The sequence below is a fragment of the Haplochromis burtoni genome, unplaced genomic scaffold, assembly GCF_018398535.1.
Source record: "Haplochromis burtoni strain Fernald_Lab_line unplaced genomic scaffold, NCSU_Asbu1 Contig_29, whole genome shotgun sequence".
Classification (NCBI taxonomy): domain Eukaryota; kingdom Metazoa; phylum Chordata; class Actinopteri; order Cichliformes; family Cichlidae; genus Haplochromis; species Haplochromis burtoni.
The window spans coordinates 3,261,868-3,281,092 of NW_024582390.1; the positions used below are offsets into that span (position 1 = coordinate 3,261,868).

The following is a 19,225-nucleotide window of genomic DNA, read 5'->3' on the forward strand; positions in this document are numbered from 1 at the left end:
AGGGACCATGCTTGGTTTCCATAGATACCAATAATTGGTACATCTAGCAAATTACCGGGCACTCCACAGAGAGCGAAACGACCCTTTCGAATTCACTGTACTGAGAAACAACGCCATCACACGAGGAGCCCGCCTCGCCTTTCAGCTCTCCACCTAGCTTTGCACTCATTCACGCACGTCTTTCTCTCCCTTGAGGGCTACTTTACATTTGAACATCTTAAAAATATGAATTTTCTTGCATGCTGTAAAAAAAGAAATTAATTTAAGTGCTTTCAAACATTAAACAATACAGTACAAGTCTTTGCAACCTTTCTTCCCTGTTAGTGTTGTAAGACAGCTTTTACACCTGTTACTGTTAAGTGCTCGCAGCCATACAGCACTCTCAGTGGACCCATTTGCCGTTTAAAAATACTTTGTTAGGGTTTTGGGAGGAGCAGTGTCATTGACACCCTTAGGCAGTAAACCCAATATAGTCTGGTTAAATAGGGCAGAGAGAGATGTTTCTACATAGATGCAAAACATTTCTCTCACCTTATTGTTTATGATAGAAACAAGAGTATTCCAGTAAAATTTGTTCGAAGGGACGGAAGGTTGAAAGCTCTTTTTTCTAAGGCTTTCTTCAAGTGCACAAAGGAATTAACTGGCGAGTGGTTTGGTAATGGAAGGTATTATTCTTTAAGTGCAGTTCCTCTAGTGCAAAACCCTCAAGGCCTTTCAAGGGTAGAGCGGAGATGGGGACCTCGCTAAATTGTCAACAGAACAAAAGATATTTAAATGGAGATGTCATGGCACACAAATTGAATATGTAACTAAGGTTGCATTAAAGATACAAGGAACGCCTTTTCAAGCCTTGTATTAATTCAGCACATTTACACAGCAGGACCTTTGTTCTCATGCCTTTTAAAGTCCTTTCCACATATTCAATAAATAACATTGCTTCCCTTATCTACCTGCTTATATAGATGGCTTTTTGCAAGTCAGACATAGACATTACACAGAGATGTTCCTTATTACTTTATTAAAATATGGCAGGATGTTTACAGGCAGAGAAGGTCTAAAATTTGCATGATATTTCTGCCACAGGTTGGTCTTGAAATCTATTTCATCGTCGAAGCTTAGAAACCTCCGTAAGCACAAATCAAGCTCATCTCCACTTCTAATTGTAAAACCAACAATTCTGACATCTGCTTTATCATTTAAAGTGTTTGAAAAAGAGTCCAGCTGTCCTGTATATTCAGGTAGCTATACACAAGTGTCAATCAACAAGAAGTGACAGGTTTTATTATTGTATATGTCTGAAAGACGCATGCAGAACTGCTACAGCTAAGCCGTTTGCATATTTCTTTTTAATTTGATGAAGGGATACTTGTGCTTTGTCCAGTATGTGCTTTCCAGGGTTTCCCAGATATTTGACTTGAGGTTAAACTTGAGCTTCTTTTTTTTTTTTGCTTTTTGCTTTTTGCAGTTCCTTTGATGAAGAGAGGCCTGAGGTACCCATGCTGTTTCGAGACGTCCCGTCGCTCCTGATTATCTTTGTGTTAACGATGCCCCAGCCTCTGCGTAAAGGTACAGTAACTCTCTCTGCATCATGGCACTACAAGGCAGCAGGGGCTTTCTCAGTGGATGCACCACAAGGGAAGCCCCATTATCAGTCGTAATCCAGGCTGAGGAGAAAATGAGAAGCATTTTGCATGTCTTATCTCGGCTGCTGTTGCTGCTTTGGCTGTGTGTGGGGGGGGATCGGGAAGACGTGACCCAGACTATGGGGGTGCTCTCACCTCCTTTGTGGTGCCCTTCATTTCTGCATCTGCCCCATCTTACTTCTAAACTGTGAAGAGCCACCTTAGAGACCTAAGTGGAAGAATCATTAGTGAGTTCTGGAACATGAACAAGGCAGATTTAACAGAAGGAATAGCTCATAAGTGGAAATGGCTGCATTTTAGTTAATTGGATGTATGTTAGATATATTTTTGTTTTAAGGATTGCCATATTAGTCTCAAGATGGTGCCGCTTAGTAGCACATGGCACACCACTGAGAACTGAAGATATATACTGATTATTACAATGTTCTGGAAGATGGAGAATATACATTTTATTTTAGAGTGGTGAGAGATGCTCGTGAATTAACATGCACATGCATTTTCAGGTGGATTCCTTTATGGGAAATGGAAAGAGCAAGACATTTTCTGTCTCCGAGAGGTCCTCTGCATGTGATTCCTATAATGGGAAAAGCCCAGTTTTTAAAATTCTATGCATAATTGTGTGTAGTGACACTAGTTACAGTGACCAGGACAGAAGCTGTCAGCAACCCCTTTTTTCTGCAGAAAACAAATTGCACTCTTTGTTGCTCTTTTCAGTCACCAAGTTAAATACCTTTCAGGCTACATTTTCCAGCTGAAACACTCTGCTAATTACTTTGCAACACAATGCCCCTGTGAATAACAGCCGTCCTCCTCCAGCGAGCGTGTTTGACGAGAGAAGATCTTCATGAATTCAAAGTGGCACAATGCTCACAGTGTCACCTTTTGTCCTTTTTTCTTTTTTCTTTTTTGTAGAGCACTTTACCTGCGTGGTGAAGATGTTGTACAACCTGCAGTTCACTCAGGCTCTGGCTGCACTGTCAACAAAGTTCAGCTCAGAGGAAAGGCAGGCCTGGAGCACATCTGGAGCACTCAAGAAGGTAAAAATGAAATCGCATTAGTGTCGTCGTACTTTTCTGTTCCCCCCTCTCCTTCGCACAGAGTGGTGGCTGCAGGGGGAGACAGAACTACTTGAGTTTGTGACCTTTCTGCTAGTGATGCAGTACACTGCCCATTTCTTATTTTGTATTGATATTTATTCTATGGCATTGTTTACTTTTGGCCTTTTACTTGAATTTCTTTATTTGCTTTGGTTTTTTTCCCCCTTTCTCCTTTGCCTCCCGTGCAGTTTGCCTCCTCCTCTCTAGTCGGTGAATCAGCAGTCATTATGTCAGACTTTAGGCCACAAATAGATGGTCGTACCGCATAGATAATGACGAGCACTAATGACTTCACAAACCTTAAAGTGCTGCTGAAACTGTTGTCACTGTTTTGTGGTTTTCCGAGGCTTAACACTATCATTGGGTCCAAATGACATCTCCTACTTGTTGAACGACTAGAATCCTGATTGTTTGCGAGCACCAGCTTCCAGCACTGTAAATCATTGCGCGTGAGTCGCTGTTCAGCTGTTTTAGGCCCTGCAGTTTCAATTATGTGCATTCCACAATCGACAGTATCAATCTTCATTATCTGGAAAAGCAGTGTTGCTGGAGAGTGCTGCATTAATTGGCAATCTGTCTTCAGTCTATTACCATTGTGTTAGTGAGTGGCTGGTTTGAATGTCAAAAGACGAATAGCCGAAACCCTCCTCTTTGGGGTGTTGTCATCCATAATGGAAGTATGGATTTGTATCTTCCCCCTACACAGTCACGAGCAGTGGAGCGAGGGCATTCACGGGCTTCCATTTTTAAATCTACAACGAGAACAGCATCTACGCTATTGTAATTAAATTGAATTTCTTTTTTCTTTTTTTAAAAGATGCAGAAATATCACAGCCTTAAGGAAGGAAATCGGTAGACTTGAAATTCCTCCACTATAAATCTATGACAAAGGACAGCAGACGAGATAAGGTGGCTGTTTTATATTCCGCCACCTTCAGCTTGATAAATGCTCGCAGCTTTTGCTCTGTATAACATACGAGCCAAACCGGTTGAATTTTTATCAGAACACACATTCAGTAATGTCTCTACTGCTTATCAGATGTTATATTAAAGAATTATTCTGTGTTAGCCATTATATTCTATAGTGCAGCACATTGTATGCACAACAGAAGGACTGTGGAGAATTTGCTAGAATTATATAGAGGGATTTTGTTTTTTTATATTGAGAAATATGCTGGTTTAATAGTAGCCATTTCTAATTTAAAACAGTTTTTTAAATGTCCGACACGGTGGTCTGGTAGCAAACCAGAGAGCATGGTCTGTCTCTGTGTTAGATTGGACACATGTTCAGGATGTACTATGCCTCTTGTCCCATCATAGCTGGGATAGCCTCCAATCCCAGCATAACCCTGAATTGGATAAGCAGAACAGATGGATGGAGGGGTTTTGGTTTGTTTTGTTTTTTCTTTTAACGTATTTGAGCTCTTCACTTTCTTAGAAATGATCACACAAGTTTCCAATACAGTCATTAAACAGTCTTTAACCTGACAGCCTCTCTGTGATGTCCAGATTTGCCTCTGTGACTATAGTTCTTGTGTAAATCTAATTGAGCATTTCCAGTCATCAGAGTGAGTTTGATTCAAGCTACCAACTCTTCCTTGGTTCACATGAGAAAGGACAACTTCCCAGCCTGATTTACTCACTGTGTGGAAAACAGTTTAGGCCAGCTCCTGGAGACTCTTAAAGATCCAACACCTGTTTTTAGCTTTTCCTTGAATTCATCAAACGTTTTCAGATGTTTTGTACTGAATGGTACAATAGATATTAACATCTAATAGGTTCATATAGGTTTAAGTTTGTGGAGACAAGACACCGGCGAACACGGAGAGAGACATAATAATATCAAAACAGCAGGAAGATTTGTGTTAATGTTCACCAGTAGATGAAAGCTTATATCTGTTGATCCTCCAAGAAGTTTATGTGTCCGATTAAACGGAGAGTTTTGGCCTTTTTAATGTTTGTCTGCATTTTTATTTTCTTCCACAGAGCGCTGCAAATTCTGATAAGTCTTTTGAAGCACTGCTCAGTCATGTTATCAGTGAGCTCTCGAAGGACAAGAGTGTCTACAAGGTGAACTCTGAAGAAGCAACAATGGTGAGGCACTAAAATGACTGCTTAGAGCATGACTGCCTTCAGGATTACACTCTTTCTCCTCTCTGCCTCTTTCGTTTTCCCTTTAACAATAAATTGCCCATTACCGTGGGAGACTGTGTTTAATATCTCTACTGATCTCTCTAGGGGAGATATACATCACTGTATTATCAGCGAGCTGTAGGCTGATTATTGATCAGGTGTTACTGCTGTTTCCCTCTCCAGCTGAGCTCCAGTGTGTGGTCCCCGCAGTCTATCGAGTTCAGCCTGCAGCAGTTCTGCCTGCCCTTCCTGCGCCTCTCCTGCCTTTTGCAGCATCACCTGTATGGAGACAACCTAACCGGCTGCTTGGTATGATTCATCATAAATGTCATCCTAAATGTTAAAACTGCCTTTTCAGACTAACTGACTGCAAAGCGGTTTGGCTTCTTACAGGAGGAAGAGGAGTTTGCATCCTTGGCTGTATGTTTAGGGCTTTTACCCTCCGCCCCTCAGCCTGCCAACACCGTGCAAAGTGCCTCGTGTCTGGAGTGGCCAGTCAACACCTTTGACTTGGTGACGCAGTGGGGCGCTGAGGTCAAAGGGCTCTCTCAGATACATGCTGACGAGTCACTGGTATGTTTATGAACTTCTCATTTTTAACAGCGTGCAGTCAAGCAAAGCAAGTAAAGGTTTCTTAAAATGACAATCAAAAAATACTCACATATTCTATAAGAAATACTTGGATTTTAATTTAACTTAATGTGCCAGATCTGATTCCTGTATGTAAAGTTTAGTTCTAGTCTTTGTTGTACTTCTCACGTGTGTCTAGCTGACCACGTGTCTTGTGGCTTCCTCCTTTGGGTCAAAGTGTAGTAAGGAGATAAAATCAGTTCATTGCTGGGTGTCTGTCTTCTCCTCCTCAGACCTTGCTGGTCCACGATCCTCAGTGGGCAGCGCCCCGTCTCCTGCAGCTGCCTGACAACTACAATATCATCTTCCAGTACTATCACAGAAAGGCCTGCTCTGCCTGCAAAAAGGTGCCAAAAGACCCCGCGCTCTGCCTTGTTTGCGGCGCTTTCGTCTGTCTCAAAGGCGTGTGCTGCAAGCAGCAGGGTATCTGTGAATGCGTTTTGGTGAGTTTTCCCATTATAGTTCCATTTTTATCATCTTCAAAGCATTCTCTGTGAGGCTCAGCATGCAGAATTGACATAGCTGCTTGTTGAAGTCGTCAGCTTTTAGCAAACCTTTTTTTTCCCCCCACACTTGTCACTTTGTAGCACTCTCAACATTGTGGCGCTGCAACAGGCATCTTTCTACTGATAAATGCTTCAGTCATCATCATCATCCGTGGACATCGTTTCTGTCTGTGGGGCTCTGTTTACCTTGATGCACACGGAGAGGAAGATCGGGATTTACGGTAAGACGCGTAACACCCAGTCACACTTTTTTGTTAATAGATAGCATAGAGTCTTTAGAGCAACTCTTTAAGTACACTTATAACACTTGATGTGATTCTAGTATGAATTTAAATGTAGTTCCCCCTTTTTTTTTTTTTTTTTCTCTCTCACTCCTGTTTTCCCCCCTCTGGGATGTTTCCAGTCGTGGCAAGCCTCTCTACTTATGTGAGGAGCGGTATCGAGTGTTGGAGCAACAGTGGGTTTCACACACCTTTGATCACATCAACAAGCGTTGGGGGCCTCATTATAATGGACTCTAAGATCTTCCAAAGTCCACTGAAAAACCACATCCCATGATGGAGAAGATTTTTTTTTAGTTTTTTTTTTTTAGTTTTTTTTTAAGGGATTTTTTTTTCCTTCTGGCTTATGTGTCTGCCTTGATCAAAATATTTGGAAACTCTTGCTGTGATAAACACAAACATCCAGCGAGGGCTATTTCTGCCACAGCCTTTGGTTTATGTGAAGTTTGGTGTACAGTCATGCCTAAAGATTTAACACGTGTGTGTGTTCAAGTGATTTATTGTGTGGTTTTTCTACAGGGAAAAACAGAATTTGGTGAGATTAAAGTAAAAAAACAAAAAAGAAAAAAAGGGGGGGGGGGATATTAAAAAAAAAAGCACAAATTTGCCCACAAACCGAATTGGTTTGGGTCAGGCTTTTAAAGTCGCTCCAGTTTATTTGGTTTAAAAAAACAAAACAAAAATCAATTGCCGATTGTCCCTGCAAAGTTTGATTACTTTACCACCATTTCTGATGTAAACGCATATCCCTATTATTTATCAAAATGTGCTCTGCTGTGCTGGCATGAGTTTCAAGCTCCTGGTAAGTATAGCAATGTTACTGCAGTGTGCACTCCTTGTCTGCTGACATGTGATAGGAGGCAGGACAAGTCCACCCATCAACACACTAGAGTTTATTTTGCTAACAAGCAAAGACTCTTTCTTTTATGGGTCTAGTTGCAATCCATCCTCAGGAATTCTTTTTGTTTTTGCTGAAATACGTTTTAGATATTTAAATAAATGCTGCTGCTCATTGTTCAAGTAATTAATTTTAACTTTGAAGAATTTGTTTTTGTTTTTTTCCTAAGGTTGTGTTTTGGGTTTACCGTAGATGGCTGGGAATGTTGACTCAAACTCAGTTTAATGGTTAAGGAGGTGTGCGGTCACCAAGTTACACCCACTACACTTTTCATAGCGTTGGCCTTTTCACACTGTTTAACTCAAAACTCCACCTTTAAGACACTCAGCTGTCTTAAGCCTCATCATCACCACCCCCATATAAACATATAAGTCTAAACATTGAGGGAAGGCAAAGAGATCTCACTGCACATCTGGTGTCCTGAGCGTCATGCAAGAGCAAAAATACTACATGAGTTCTGTCAGTGTTCTCTTGAGGCATGAAACTCTGTGGGAGTTGTGTTGCTTCTGTGAGGAGACTGCAGTACTTGTCACTCGTCTGTCTGTGCCATCAGAAAAAGGCTTTCCCTTTACGCTTCTGATTGCCAGGTCATAAACTGCAGTACAGAACATTTATTATTATTATTATTATTATTATTAACAACTATCTTATACATCATGCATCATGTAGTTGTGGTTTATAGTTGCATTCCAACATTGCAAGACTATCAGACTTGAGTATCTGTTGTACACTGTGCATGACATCCTTTAAGCCACCATTATTTAAGTGTCTTAGCGATTATCATCTTTTTTTTTTTCCTGGAAGAGAAGTTTCATCCAGCCGTGCCTGCAAGATTAAGGGGGCCTATTATGCTTATTTCCAGCTCCATGATTTTAAATGAGATTTCATTAGAGAAACTTTGCTTCTTCACAGTTCACAAGAACATAAAAAGCCCCTTATTTATTATCATTTCTTCTTCTTCTTCTTTAAAATGTCTCTTCAAACCTCTGTCAACCTAAAAGCTCACTTTCTTCTGATTGGCTGCCCTTTGCCTGGCGTCCCAAAAACCAAAACCTAGTGCTTGCAAGCTCCGCCTCCTCATCTCACGTTCAAAACTGCAGTTCGGCACAGGAGTTAGGAAAACTGTTGTGAACTGAGCAGCTTAAAGGAATTAGTTGTTATCAGCATCCAGCACATCAATGACCCAGTTTATTTGTAAATGACAGAAAAAGAGAAAAGGCATAATAGGACCCCCTTTTTTTAATGCTTACTTTCAGTGATGAGCACACAGCTGATATCCCTGATGTTTGGTTTTGAAATGCTGGGTCACATTGTGCTGCATCGCAGAATCTCTAAGGAACAAGTCGACACTTGAAAAGCTTCCTCTTGAATTCATGCATGCTGCTTTTTGTGTTTTTTCCTGTCTCTCTTATTTTTATTGTACCCACTTCGTTAATGACCGCAACCAAATAGCCAACGATGGGTGTAAATTGTAACTGAAAGCTTTTGTGTGTTTTCCTGTATGAATGGGGAGAGAATACAGTACATTACTGTAGGTGCTGACTCAAACTTTCTGAGTTTGACCAGAAAGTGTGACTTGGGACATTTAATGCAAAATGTAACATATGTGAATAAAATATAAACACAGTGATTTTGTGTCTTTTTTCATTTTTTTATGATCATTTTGAACATGACAGTAATTTCTCTGTACTGGATCTCAATCCAATATATCTCTTTTGGGATGTGGTGGGACAGGAGATTAATATTTTTCTTTCATTTATCTAATCTTGGCTTACTTCAGTCTCTTTTCACTATTGTGACTTGTAGAGGTAATGCAAATGTTATGACACGTACACCTCTGAGCCTGAACAGCAAATTCTGGAGATACTCATTCAGACTTTACTGTATTATTCCTGCTGTGAGAGGATGCTGCCATCCTTCTCTGGGGGTAGACTGGTCTGCAACAATGTTTAGCTAACATTCCCACAGGAAGATTACATTGAAAAGAAATGATATTATTTACTGTGCTGAGTGAAGAAGTGGTGACTAGCCATTGTTCAACTCATAATGAAAACTGCAGGTCTCTGGGCCATTGGTGCTCAAATCCGAGGAGGTAGAGACAGACAGATCTGGTCAGGTTTTCAACAAAGACGAGAATAGAGGTGCTGCAAAAAAAAAGTTGAATATATTTTAAAATCCAGTACTCAACCATTATCATTATAAAAAAGAAAAACTACAACACAATTGCAAACAAGTAGCCGTCTGTGCTGGTTTCTCCTTGCACTGCTCCATCTAGTCTCTGGCCCAGTGCTCTGAAAAAGGTTTCACTGCCATGTGACTGAGCAGGATAATTGGTGTGAGGCCCTCTGGGTAAAGACCAATGGTCACACAAAGGCTTTGTTTGCTACCAATTAGGCCAAAAAGAAGTAAGAAGAAAAAAAAAGAAGTAATCTGCACAGGCTGGGAGTTTTTATGAAGGACACAGCTGAGACCGTGTCACCAGTGTCAGGCTGGGAGATGCTGCTGTTACAGGCCGTCCTCCGGGGGGCATCACTCGACATCTCCTTCTTTTCCCCCCACGCAGGTAAGTAAAACGCTGCTCTCCACAGCATGAATAGACTATTCAAGGTTACATCAGGTGATACTGGTCAGCCAGTTAACCGTTTCCGGTCTGCAGGACAACATGCTCAGGTGTCCATACTGTTAATAATTAAAGTCTTTGCTGAATAAACAGGGAAATTACTTCGCATATGTTGCTATGGACGGTAAGATGGGTCTAAAGAGTTGATTCAGACAGTGTGCTTTAGGCCTTTATTAAACTCACACGGAGATGGAGATTCAGCTGTGCAGTGATACTGTCTTAAACAGGTTCCTGTTTTGCAGATGACAGAGATGGAAATACTGAGGCGACAATGTCGAGGTAGGTACGAGACTCCTCATCTGTAGCGCTAAAAAACAACAACAACAACAAAAAAAATGTACAGCCCTAAATCTTAAACCTGGATATCTTTAATCACTGTGTCAGTTTGGTTTTTACTTTACTCTGTGAAATACTGTAAACCAGCAATCATTCAGGGAAGAAACCGGAAGTTACATGAAAAAAGTTAAATAGGCTACATTATGATAGTTATGCAAAAATCCCAATATATACAACACTTTTTGTGTTTTACACTTACTTTAGCTTAAAATGCTCCTTTTTTCTATTCTTTTCTCTTTGTCTCTGTTCATTACCACAGTGGGTTTAAAGCAGAACAATACAGATGTGAAATGTACACTTCCATCTTTAGTACAGAAGCTTCATCACACTCTGAATTTCCTTCTTTTATAGGCTTTGCCAGACCTATACCACCTTCAGTTTTGTCTTTACTTGGTGAAAGACGTGGTCAGGTGACTGACTCTGATGTTTAAGAGTATTCTCTTTATTGGCATTAAGAAGCATTGGGCTTCAGCAGGAAGTATAAGAAGATGTCCTGCTTCTGGTCAATAAACAGCAGTGACCCAGTTCAGTTGGCAGTCAAACAGGCCCATGTTGTCACACCACCTCTGTGTTTTCAAGGGGTCTGTTTTGGATCACGACCCCATTCGAGTCTTGTTTTCCCATCACTGTGTACAACTTTGGGCCAAGTTCATTGGTCCAAAGAATTTCTTTTAGAACTAGATGTTTTCCAGCGACTATTTTGGCATGTTGTTTGCATCTCTTTAATTGTAGACTTTCACAATAAATACACCAAAAGCCTCAGAACTGCTGTTGATTTGGTTAGATGCTGTGAAGTGGTTTTCCAAGTAAAAGATTCTGTAATCACCCTCTTTACTGCATTGTTGATTTGGCCACTTCGGAAGCTTCCTGTCTCTCTGATAGGTCAGTTTGGTATTTTTCTGCCTTATGGTAGCCTTCTTTAGCCTTCTTTGCTTGGTCTGATGCCTCTTTGTGCCTCTATGTTATGAATTCTCATTCTCAACAGCTGCCGAACTTAAACAACTGGAATCAACTCCAGACTTTATATGCCAATAATGTGGAAACAGACCACACATGGCTCAAAGCTGCATGTAAACTGTGTAAAAATGAACAGACCTTATAAAAAAAGGTTTTAAACCTGTTTCTTAAACCCCTTGAGTTAAAGTTTAAAGTGTACAATTAAATCACTTGCTGATTACATCAGGTGTTGGTGTCCATACACGACACTGTGTGAAACACTTAAAGACCTGACTTCAGGTAACACATTATTAGAGTAACACTAAAGAAAAAAGCACTGGGTCACCTACACATTACATTAACAGGAGCTGCCTGGCCATGGAAACCCCGGCCACGAAGCTCCCAGCACACAGTTTTGGTGCTGATGTTAATGCCAAATGAGGTACAGAGCTATGGACTTATCAGAGCATCGGCAGCTTTTACATGCTATCCGCCTCACTCGACTCCAGTCTGTAAACTTTACGTGGTTTGCTTGTCATGCCTAAATGTTTTCCACTTTACAGTAATACCGCTTACAATAGATCAATTGATTATCTTGAAGGGAAGAAAATTTCACAAACTGCCTGATGACTGACCAAAACAAATGTAAGAACAAAAAATTGCTTCCCTTGTGTTCAAACAGTAGCACAGCCATACTCTCATCCATCACAGTGGCACAGCTGTGGTGTTTGTGATGATATGGCTGAGGTTAATTTATAATTAATTATAAATAAGAAATTATAATTCATTTAAGACTGATTACTTAGATGGTGATGGTGCCTTTTTGTTATTACGGTTGATCCTTTGTGTATCCAAAGATGTCAATCAGGGATCATTAATCATGCAGGTGCACCGCTAAGATTAAAGATGTTAATGTTTAAAATAAATGCATTTGTGTCTGCTTGTGTGAGGCTTTGGCCTTCCAGGGTGAGAACAAGGGCGAAATGCTTCAGGCCTGACTCATAGCTAGTGGAGGTTTACCGTAAAGCCTCTTCATATCCCCTTAAAAGGGATTATTGGTTTTTTCCCCTCTCCATAGACTTACCAAAGGGGTTTACCCAGCGGACTTCCCATAAGGCTCTGCCACAGAGGGTGGAATTGTGCGAGTTTGATGGAAGCAGAAAATTAGATTACTGCCTTTCACTCTGTACTGTTTCTGGTGACAAAGATGTGCTGCAGCCGGTCACGTCATGTGCAGCTGTTACCGCCTCAGACCTACACTTAGCATTATGTAGATGCACAGAAAATGTGCCCGATGAGCAAAGGCAGAGCAGGGTAGTTTTTCCAAATATAATCACCGTGTTACTATGCACATACTCCTGTTTTGTAACTGAAAATACCATGTACCACTGTGTATCAGACACAGCATCCCTTTTTTAGCTGTGCTGACAAGAATGGTAAACAAAGGGTAACCTGAGCACTGCAATCGAAGAGCAGCGGTGTCCTGTTCTTAAGCGCTATTTCATTGTATCTCCTGCCCATTTAAAGAAATTCTCGTTGCCTTCTGGCAGTAAAAAAGAGCTCGAACAAGTCTTTATTGATCAGCTTTGGTTCTCATTTATGTATTTACATTGTTTATTTATTAAGTAGGCACCGAGCGGTTTAACACAGTTCCAGTACAGAGCATAAAACTGATGCTGAGCTGAAAAGAGACATTTTATAGCTGATGCTATTTTTAACCTTAGTTGGCTTCCACAAATACATTGTATAATTTAAATGCTTTAATGGTCACTATTATGCCGATAATCACTTAGCAAACATGTCAAGTGGAATGCAAGAAAAAAAAAATCAATAAATTGATCTTGTTCTCTTTCAGCATCTCCCAGCCTGTTTTTTTTTTTTCTTCTCTTAGATGCTTTAAAACTTTGCTCAGTCTATTTTGTGATCCCTCGTCATAGATTGTACCTGTCTACAAATTATAGTCAGAAAAGTTTTATTCAAGAAATATAATACCAGTAATTGTGTAGGAGATTAAATGAAGGCATGGTTGTTTGGAGCGGCTGTTTCAGCTCCAAGTACACGCGTGGAGAGAACCTTTTGTGTCTAAAAATGTTTTTAATTTGCACAAAAAACTGAAGAAACATGCTCTCTATGTTTTTAATTAGTTTGTTAAAAAATTACAGTCATATTGTGTTCCCCCCCCCCCCCTTATTTGCTACTGCTGTAGTGATTAATCAAAATGTGACAAATGCCCATATTTGGGAAAACGTTCAAAATGAGGAACGGTATAAAAATGTTAGAAACTTCTACGTAGTTGGTGCAAGTGTCGGCTTGTGTTGGGGCACTTTCCAGCTCCTGGAATATGTAGCATTGTGGTTTTTCAGGTGAAACTGATTATTATTAGTATAAAGTACTGATCCAGGCACATTTTAAATGCTTAAACTTAGACTAAAAAGCTGAAATACTTACATATTTGTAGTCTTATATACTTATAGCCTGGGAGGGTTCTTTTGTCTCTGGAGGCTCTGGATATCTTTGTCATATTGCTTTAAGGTTTATAAGGCTGTAGAGCATCAGAAGCTGTCTGAACGAGTGAAGCAGCAGCAGCTCGGTGTGTAAAGGACATTATGAGCTGAGTGAAGATAGGCAGAAACCATGTGACTTAGAAACTGTCACGGACTTCCTGGTTACTGGGCTGCAACAGGGGATGCTTCATATCAGCCACCATTATGAGTGGCTACATCTGCCACCTGAATATTTAACAGCACTGTGCATCAGGTTGCAGATTACTAGTGAATTATTAATCCCTATAGATTGGCATGAACTAGCCTGGAGCGTTTTGTGGTGAGGCAGTGGCAAGCACGTTCACAGTAGCAGGTATGTCTCACTTACAGCTTTATCATCTGCACTTTATTAATTTTAAATGAGTTATGAATAGATTTAAGCGAGTGAGCTAACATGTGGTATGTTTTTGATGGATTCTTTTCAAAAGGTAGGTTTTGGGGAGGGTTTGTTGCTCAAATTGGGTGAGATCAAAGTTCTTGTGCTTCTTGTAAAGTTCTAAAAATATAATATTTACACATTAATCACTAAATTAATTGCACATTTAACAATAATCTGCATACAGGCTAGTTGGAGGAAAACGTTGCAGATATCTCAGAGAAAAGCTACTGTAGAGAAATATGAGCTGTCTGTTATAGAAAAAAATAGAAGGTGTGGTGGCAACAAGTGGCAGGTGATGTTACAGTACTTACAGAACTTGCAGTAGACATCCTTAAAGAAAAAATATATTATTAAATCTCTATTATTAAAACTGAATGACTGTAATTAGTCTTTACTGCTACTTACGTAAATTCCAACAGTGTGCTCCACTTATGTGGGCAAACTAACTTTCTATGTGATGAGATAAAAACATTACAGCTCATGGGGGGAAAACTCTCCACTTTGATGGTTTTGCAAAGAAATGTTGATTGATGGGTAAGACAACATATTTGTTTATAAATAGTAATATATAAGTGATCTGGTATATTTGTATTTAAATGTGTGATGTGAAAAAACTCATAATTACAGCAGGCACTTTGGCTTTTTCTGCGATCACATGCAGCTCCTTGAAGGACACTCTGAAGGGTGTCACTCTGTGCTGCATGTCTGTGCGTCTCTGCAGAATCGTGGTATATCCATCTAATATCAGTTAGCATGCCATTGCTCACGGTGCATGCACAACATTTCATAAATCTGTCCTCATGTGTGAGTTGCTGCGCCCCTGAGGGTTAAACATCATTCACTGTTTTTCCCATCAGTATGCGAACTTCCCCAGCCTTTCTCAGGGTCATACAACCTCCGTGATGCATAACGCATTTATGACAAAAGGAGCATTCGTGGGATTGCACACAAACATCCCTCTCCATCACGCTTATCTGGATTATGTGTCGTTTTGTAAAAATAAGATTCATGCATCCCGACGTGGCTGTATCACTTGCTGATCCATCATGTTATTTGTTCTCAGCTGTTTTGACACTTAATCCTTTGCATCATTGGCCATATATGTTGTATTTTGCCACAGAAGCATCACATGTTGACTACAAGGATGATTTACATTGGTGTTTTCCATTCCCGTTGGTCATTAGTGCTGAAGACGTGCAAACGCTTTATAGTTTTATACAACAGTTTATTTGGAGGTGTGGCAATGCTTCAGTGTTCACTCAGGACAGCGCTTCTCAAGATAATCTCTGACCAATCCGATTGATCTTTAGAAGATTGCACTTCTTAGTGTGCAGTGACAAGGTCCCTGTGGAGAGGGCTAATTCAGTAGCTGTGGGAAATGCCACTTGTTGCCTGTCCTCCCATGGAGGCCATTCCTGTTGCTACTGGTGTTGTTATATTATGATCGCCAGAGAGTCTTTGGTTGTAATTCTTCTCAGCCCAGATGAGTCAGGAGAAAATAACACTTGCCATGTAAGTAGAGTGTTGTCCTCTCCATCCATATCTGTGGACTTATTTTGCTTTGATTTGTCCAGGTCGATGCAGTCATTGGTTTTAGCTGAACAAAAATGCCTCAGGGAATAAATGTACTCTGTGTGCTTTACCTGCACAGTTTATAGGTTTTAATTACTTGCTGCTCTGTCACGGTAAGGTTCAACTGTTATTCACAACAAGCATCCTTTCTGCAAGACGAAGTAGTGAAGGTTTTAAGGGAATTAACATTTCCATTTGTTTCTGTAAACTTTGCAAATTATTCAAGATTTATTTTTAAAAATCTTGGTATGACTGTTTTTATTGTCCAGGAGATCACTATATGGACTGTACCCCTACAAGTCCAGCATGCTTGGACTGGAGACTCTGGGCGATCCATCAGGTGACTGGGATATAGTGGAAACCATTGGCAAAGGAACTTATGGAAAAGTCTACAGAGTGACCAACAAAAAAGATGGGAGTCAGGCAGCAGTGAAAGTACTGGACCCGATTAATGTAAGTCCGATCAAAGTGTGTTTACTGCTGGACCCGGCTTCTTGTTGACTGTTTTCAATCTCACAGAACTGGTTAGGGTTTAGATGCAGTATCTGTTCAGGCTATTTTTGCAGAATAGTAATGATGTGTATGTATGATGTCAGAAGGTTTGAGGTGTATGAGTTTATGCTGATGCTGTTTGGCAGCGAAGTAATGGTGATCTTAAGGTGTTTTGACTGTTGTGGGAGTAGATCTAGCTCTGGATGAGCGCCCATTAGCTCAGTGGTTCCCAGCTTATCTGGTTTATAGCACCCTGAAATGACACTATTTGATTTAACCAAGACAGCAGGCAGAAAGAACAAATGAATGTTTGCAAATGCAGAAGAAATCTGTTGAACAACTCCTCACCTGACTGCCATGACCTTTGTGATTATGTGATTATGAGAGGAATATGCTTTGTAGATTTGAGCTTTTGCTGTTTGCCCTTCCTGGTGCTACCCCCAAGGGATTTGTGTTTCCTCTTGGTCTTGAACCAGGGATCATTTGCATGTTAGGTGTAGGTAGTGCATGTGTAGGTAGTGTAAACCACTACCTACACATGCAGTTAAGACCATGGAAAATTCAAATACCTGAATTTCACTAAACTTGGTGCACAGACTTCTTGGATATGAAGATAACATATAAACTGCACAGCAGTTATTCGTCAGATAATTGCATTTCAATAAGAGAGAGATCATTTGGAAAAATAAATTATTTATTCAAAGACAGAATTTGAATAAAAGCTATTTGGTGATCAGACTCAGATGAACCATTCCAGCAGAGCGGACACCCATCAGTGATAGAAACTGAAGATGAAGATGACAGGTTAGATGGGGCTCCGAGAGACTGGGGTAAAAAAAATAATTATAGTTGAGGTCTAACCGACCACCTGTTTAGATACCCACATGTTGCTCAAAGGAACCACACGTGACTTTAAGTCTTAATACAAGTTAAGCAGCTGAGTTATAGAAGAATGTATCCCCATGGAGTTGTCACAAAAGGGAGAATTGGAGACAAATCCTTTTTCTTTTTGAAATGTCACTGTCAGCCTCCTAGATTCACTTGCATGGCAGTGGACCGTGCTGTTAATTGAATCTGAGGGCTTTGACCCACATGTTGGGAACCACTGATTTAGATTAGGGCATGCTAATGTAACGTGTAAATACAGCCAGTTCTGCCAGGTGTTATCTCATAGCTAAACAAAAGCATAACTAAACCTGCCTAAAACTCCTAAGAGGTTTAATTACTCTGCAAATCCATTTTTAAACACTTTCTTTAGTTGAACCTGCACCTTTTTTATTGTTTGTTACCTTCTATGGCCTTTTTTGGCTCTTTGTACATCACTCACAAGCCTATCCTGTAGAAGTAAAACTTAGCTTAAAGATGTAATTTAACTGCTGGCTTTATGCACATTAAACCTCCAGGTTTTCCCGATGAATGATATGATATTTGACATTGCATGTATGGCTCACTGTAACCTTTTATTATATAGTGTTGGTGAGGAAGTTTCTACCTTGCAGGACCTCATAATACTGCGACAGAAAACTAAAACCACTGTGTTTTTCTTTGTAACCAACTTGTCTCAGCATTCGAGCCATTCAAACAGAGTAAGTTGCCGGTACTTTCCCCCCTCTCCATCTTGATGCAGTCGTACTTGCACTTGCTCCTGTGATATATATCAATGTCTCCCCTTTTCATTTATTTCCTGTCGTGCTAAATTTAACGTGCTCTTACCAGAAACTGTAGCTCCTGCATCGCCTGTATCCTCTCTGTATAACCGTCCATTTGTTTGCGTGATAAGGATACTGTAGACTCTGAATTGGCAGCATATTGTGGGAGTGTGACTCGGTCTGAGGCGAGCCTGTGATTGTGTCAGTGGAACAATCCCCATCCTGGCAGCGCTATCCACCATGATGCGCCCCTGATGGCCATGAAGATGAAGCTGCCTCCTCTCCCATCCCTCTCCCTGATTAGACTGCTGACACTATCACTCAGACATCCAGGAAGAGAAATTCTGCCTCTCTGACTGTTGATCTTCCCTCCCACTGAGATTTACTTTGATAGAAAAGTGCTTCCAGAAATAGTTCAGCACAGCGGCCCATCCCTTCTTTTTTTACCGAGTTTATAACCCCAATTTTAGGTTTCTTATTATAGTAGCCTAGTTCACTAAAAATGAAACGCAGCCTGAAATATTGAAGCACAAATACACCTTTTATAACACATCACAGTATTGATTTATCTCTTTCCTTGCTGTACTTAAACACTGCTTGTTTGCTGATGCTGTTTAAAGGATGTGGATGAGGAGATTGAGGCAGAATACAACATACTGAGGTCCCTGCCCAACCATCCTAACGTGGTGAAGTTTTATGGCATGTTTCATAAGTCGGACAAATTAACTGGCGGACAGCTCTGGCTGATACTGGAGGTGAGCACTTTATTATGTATATTTGTATAACACGTGTTACACTTTTCATACTTTATGAAGGGCTTATTGTCAGTTCTCATTAATGCAACTGTGGTTGGGAAAATTATTGCGACCATGTTCTATAAACTGGCAATCTGAAGAAACTGAAGACAGGGACCAGGTCTGCCACAGCACACAGTTAGTTGCTGTCTTCAAAGTGACGTTGGTGTTTCAAGACAGCCATTAAAACAGTCACTCTGTCAGTCTGTTATCAGTATGTGATCTCATTGGCCCTGACAGGCTAAGATTAAATGTAATGTGTTGGCACTTATTTAGAAACTGGCTGACTGCAGTCTTTCTGAGTCAGACTGCGATTGTTAGGAAATAGTTTGCCTCCCGTCGAGCAACCTGTGCAATCGCTTTGTGATCAACAGCTAGTCTCCTTGCAGTCTGTTGCTTATAGCAAACAAATTCAGTGCAATCACCAAAGTTTTCATAGTTGCAAGGAGGTTGCTGTCTAGTTTTTACTCTAGTGTGATTGAGCCATAAGAGTTAGATCCTTATGTTTGTAGGTTAAATACGAATCTACACCATAGCCAGTTAGCTTAGCATAACAAAGGAAACAGCTAGCCTGGCTCTGTCTGAAGCTGTCTAAATCTGGCTCTCAGCCCCTTTAAAACTCGGTAAAGATGATATTCTGTCACTATTATTTAAATCCCTGCAAACAACAGTGTAGAAAGAAACAACACATTTTGGTTTTATTACCAGGTTTATAC

General features: G+C 40.4%; 2 protein-coding genes across 8 annotated transcripts in view; both read left to right on the forward strand.

Annotated features, from left to right (window-relative positions):
- Positions 1–8,818, forward strand: part of ubr3 (ubiquitin protein ligase E3 component n-recognin 3) — a 37,991-nt gene extending 29,173 nt beyond the window's left edge. For all 4 annotated transcript variants that reach the window (XM_042219224.1, XM_005918146.2, XM_042219225.1 and 1 more), the window contains 8 exons: positions 1,466–1,566; positions 2,556–2,680; positions 4,727–4,834; positions 5,057–5,182; positions 5,267–5,446; positions 5,737–5,946; positions 6,091–6,230; positions 6,413–8,818. In XM_042219224.1, coding sequence (XP_042075158.1) covers positions 1,466–1,566; positions 2,556–2,680; positions 4,727–4,834; positions 5,057–5,182; positions 5,267–5,446; positions 5,737–5,946; positions 6,091–6,230; positions 6,413–6,530 — 1,108 coding nt within the window. In that variant the 3' untranslated portion in view covers positions 6,531–8,818. The remainder of the gene's footprint in view (positions 1–1,465; positions 1,567–2,555; positions 2,681–4,726; positions 4,835–5,056; positions 5,183–5,266; positions 5,447–5,736; positions 5,947–6,090; positions 6,231–6,412) is intronic.
- A 131-nt stretch (positions 8,819–8,949) lies between these two features.
- Positions 8,950–19,225, forward strand: part of myo3b (myosin IIIB) — a 72,304-nt gene continuing 62,028 nt past the window's right edge. For 2 of the 4 annotated variants that reach the window (XM_042219227.1, XM_042219228.1), the window contains exons 1-4: positions 8,950–9,751; positions 10,051–10,087; positions 15,844–16,027; positions 18,336–18,470. In XM_042219227.1, coding sequence (XP_042075161.1) covers positions 9,640–9,751; positions 10,051–10,087; positions 15,844–16,027; positions 18,336–18,470 — 468 coding nt within the window. In that variant the 5' untranslated portion in view covers positions 8,950–9,639. Of the gene's footprint in view, positions 9,752–10,050; positions 10,088–14,434; positions 15,515–15,843; positions 16,028–17,631; positions 17,653–18,335; positions 18,471–19,225 lie in introns of those variants that run through there. The other 2 variants (XM_005918143.3, XM_042219229.1) reach the window with 2 other exon arrangements.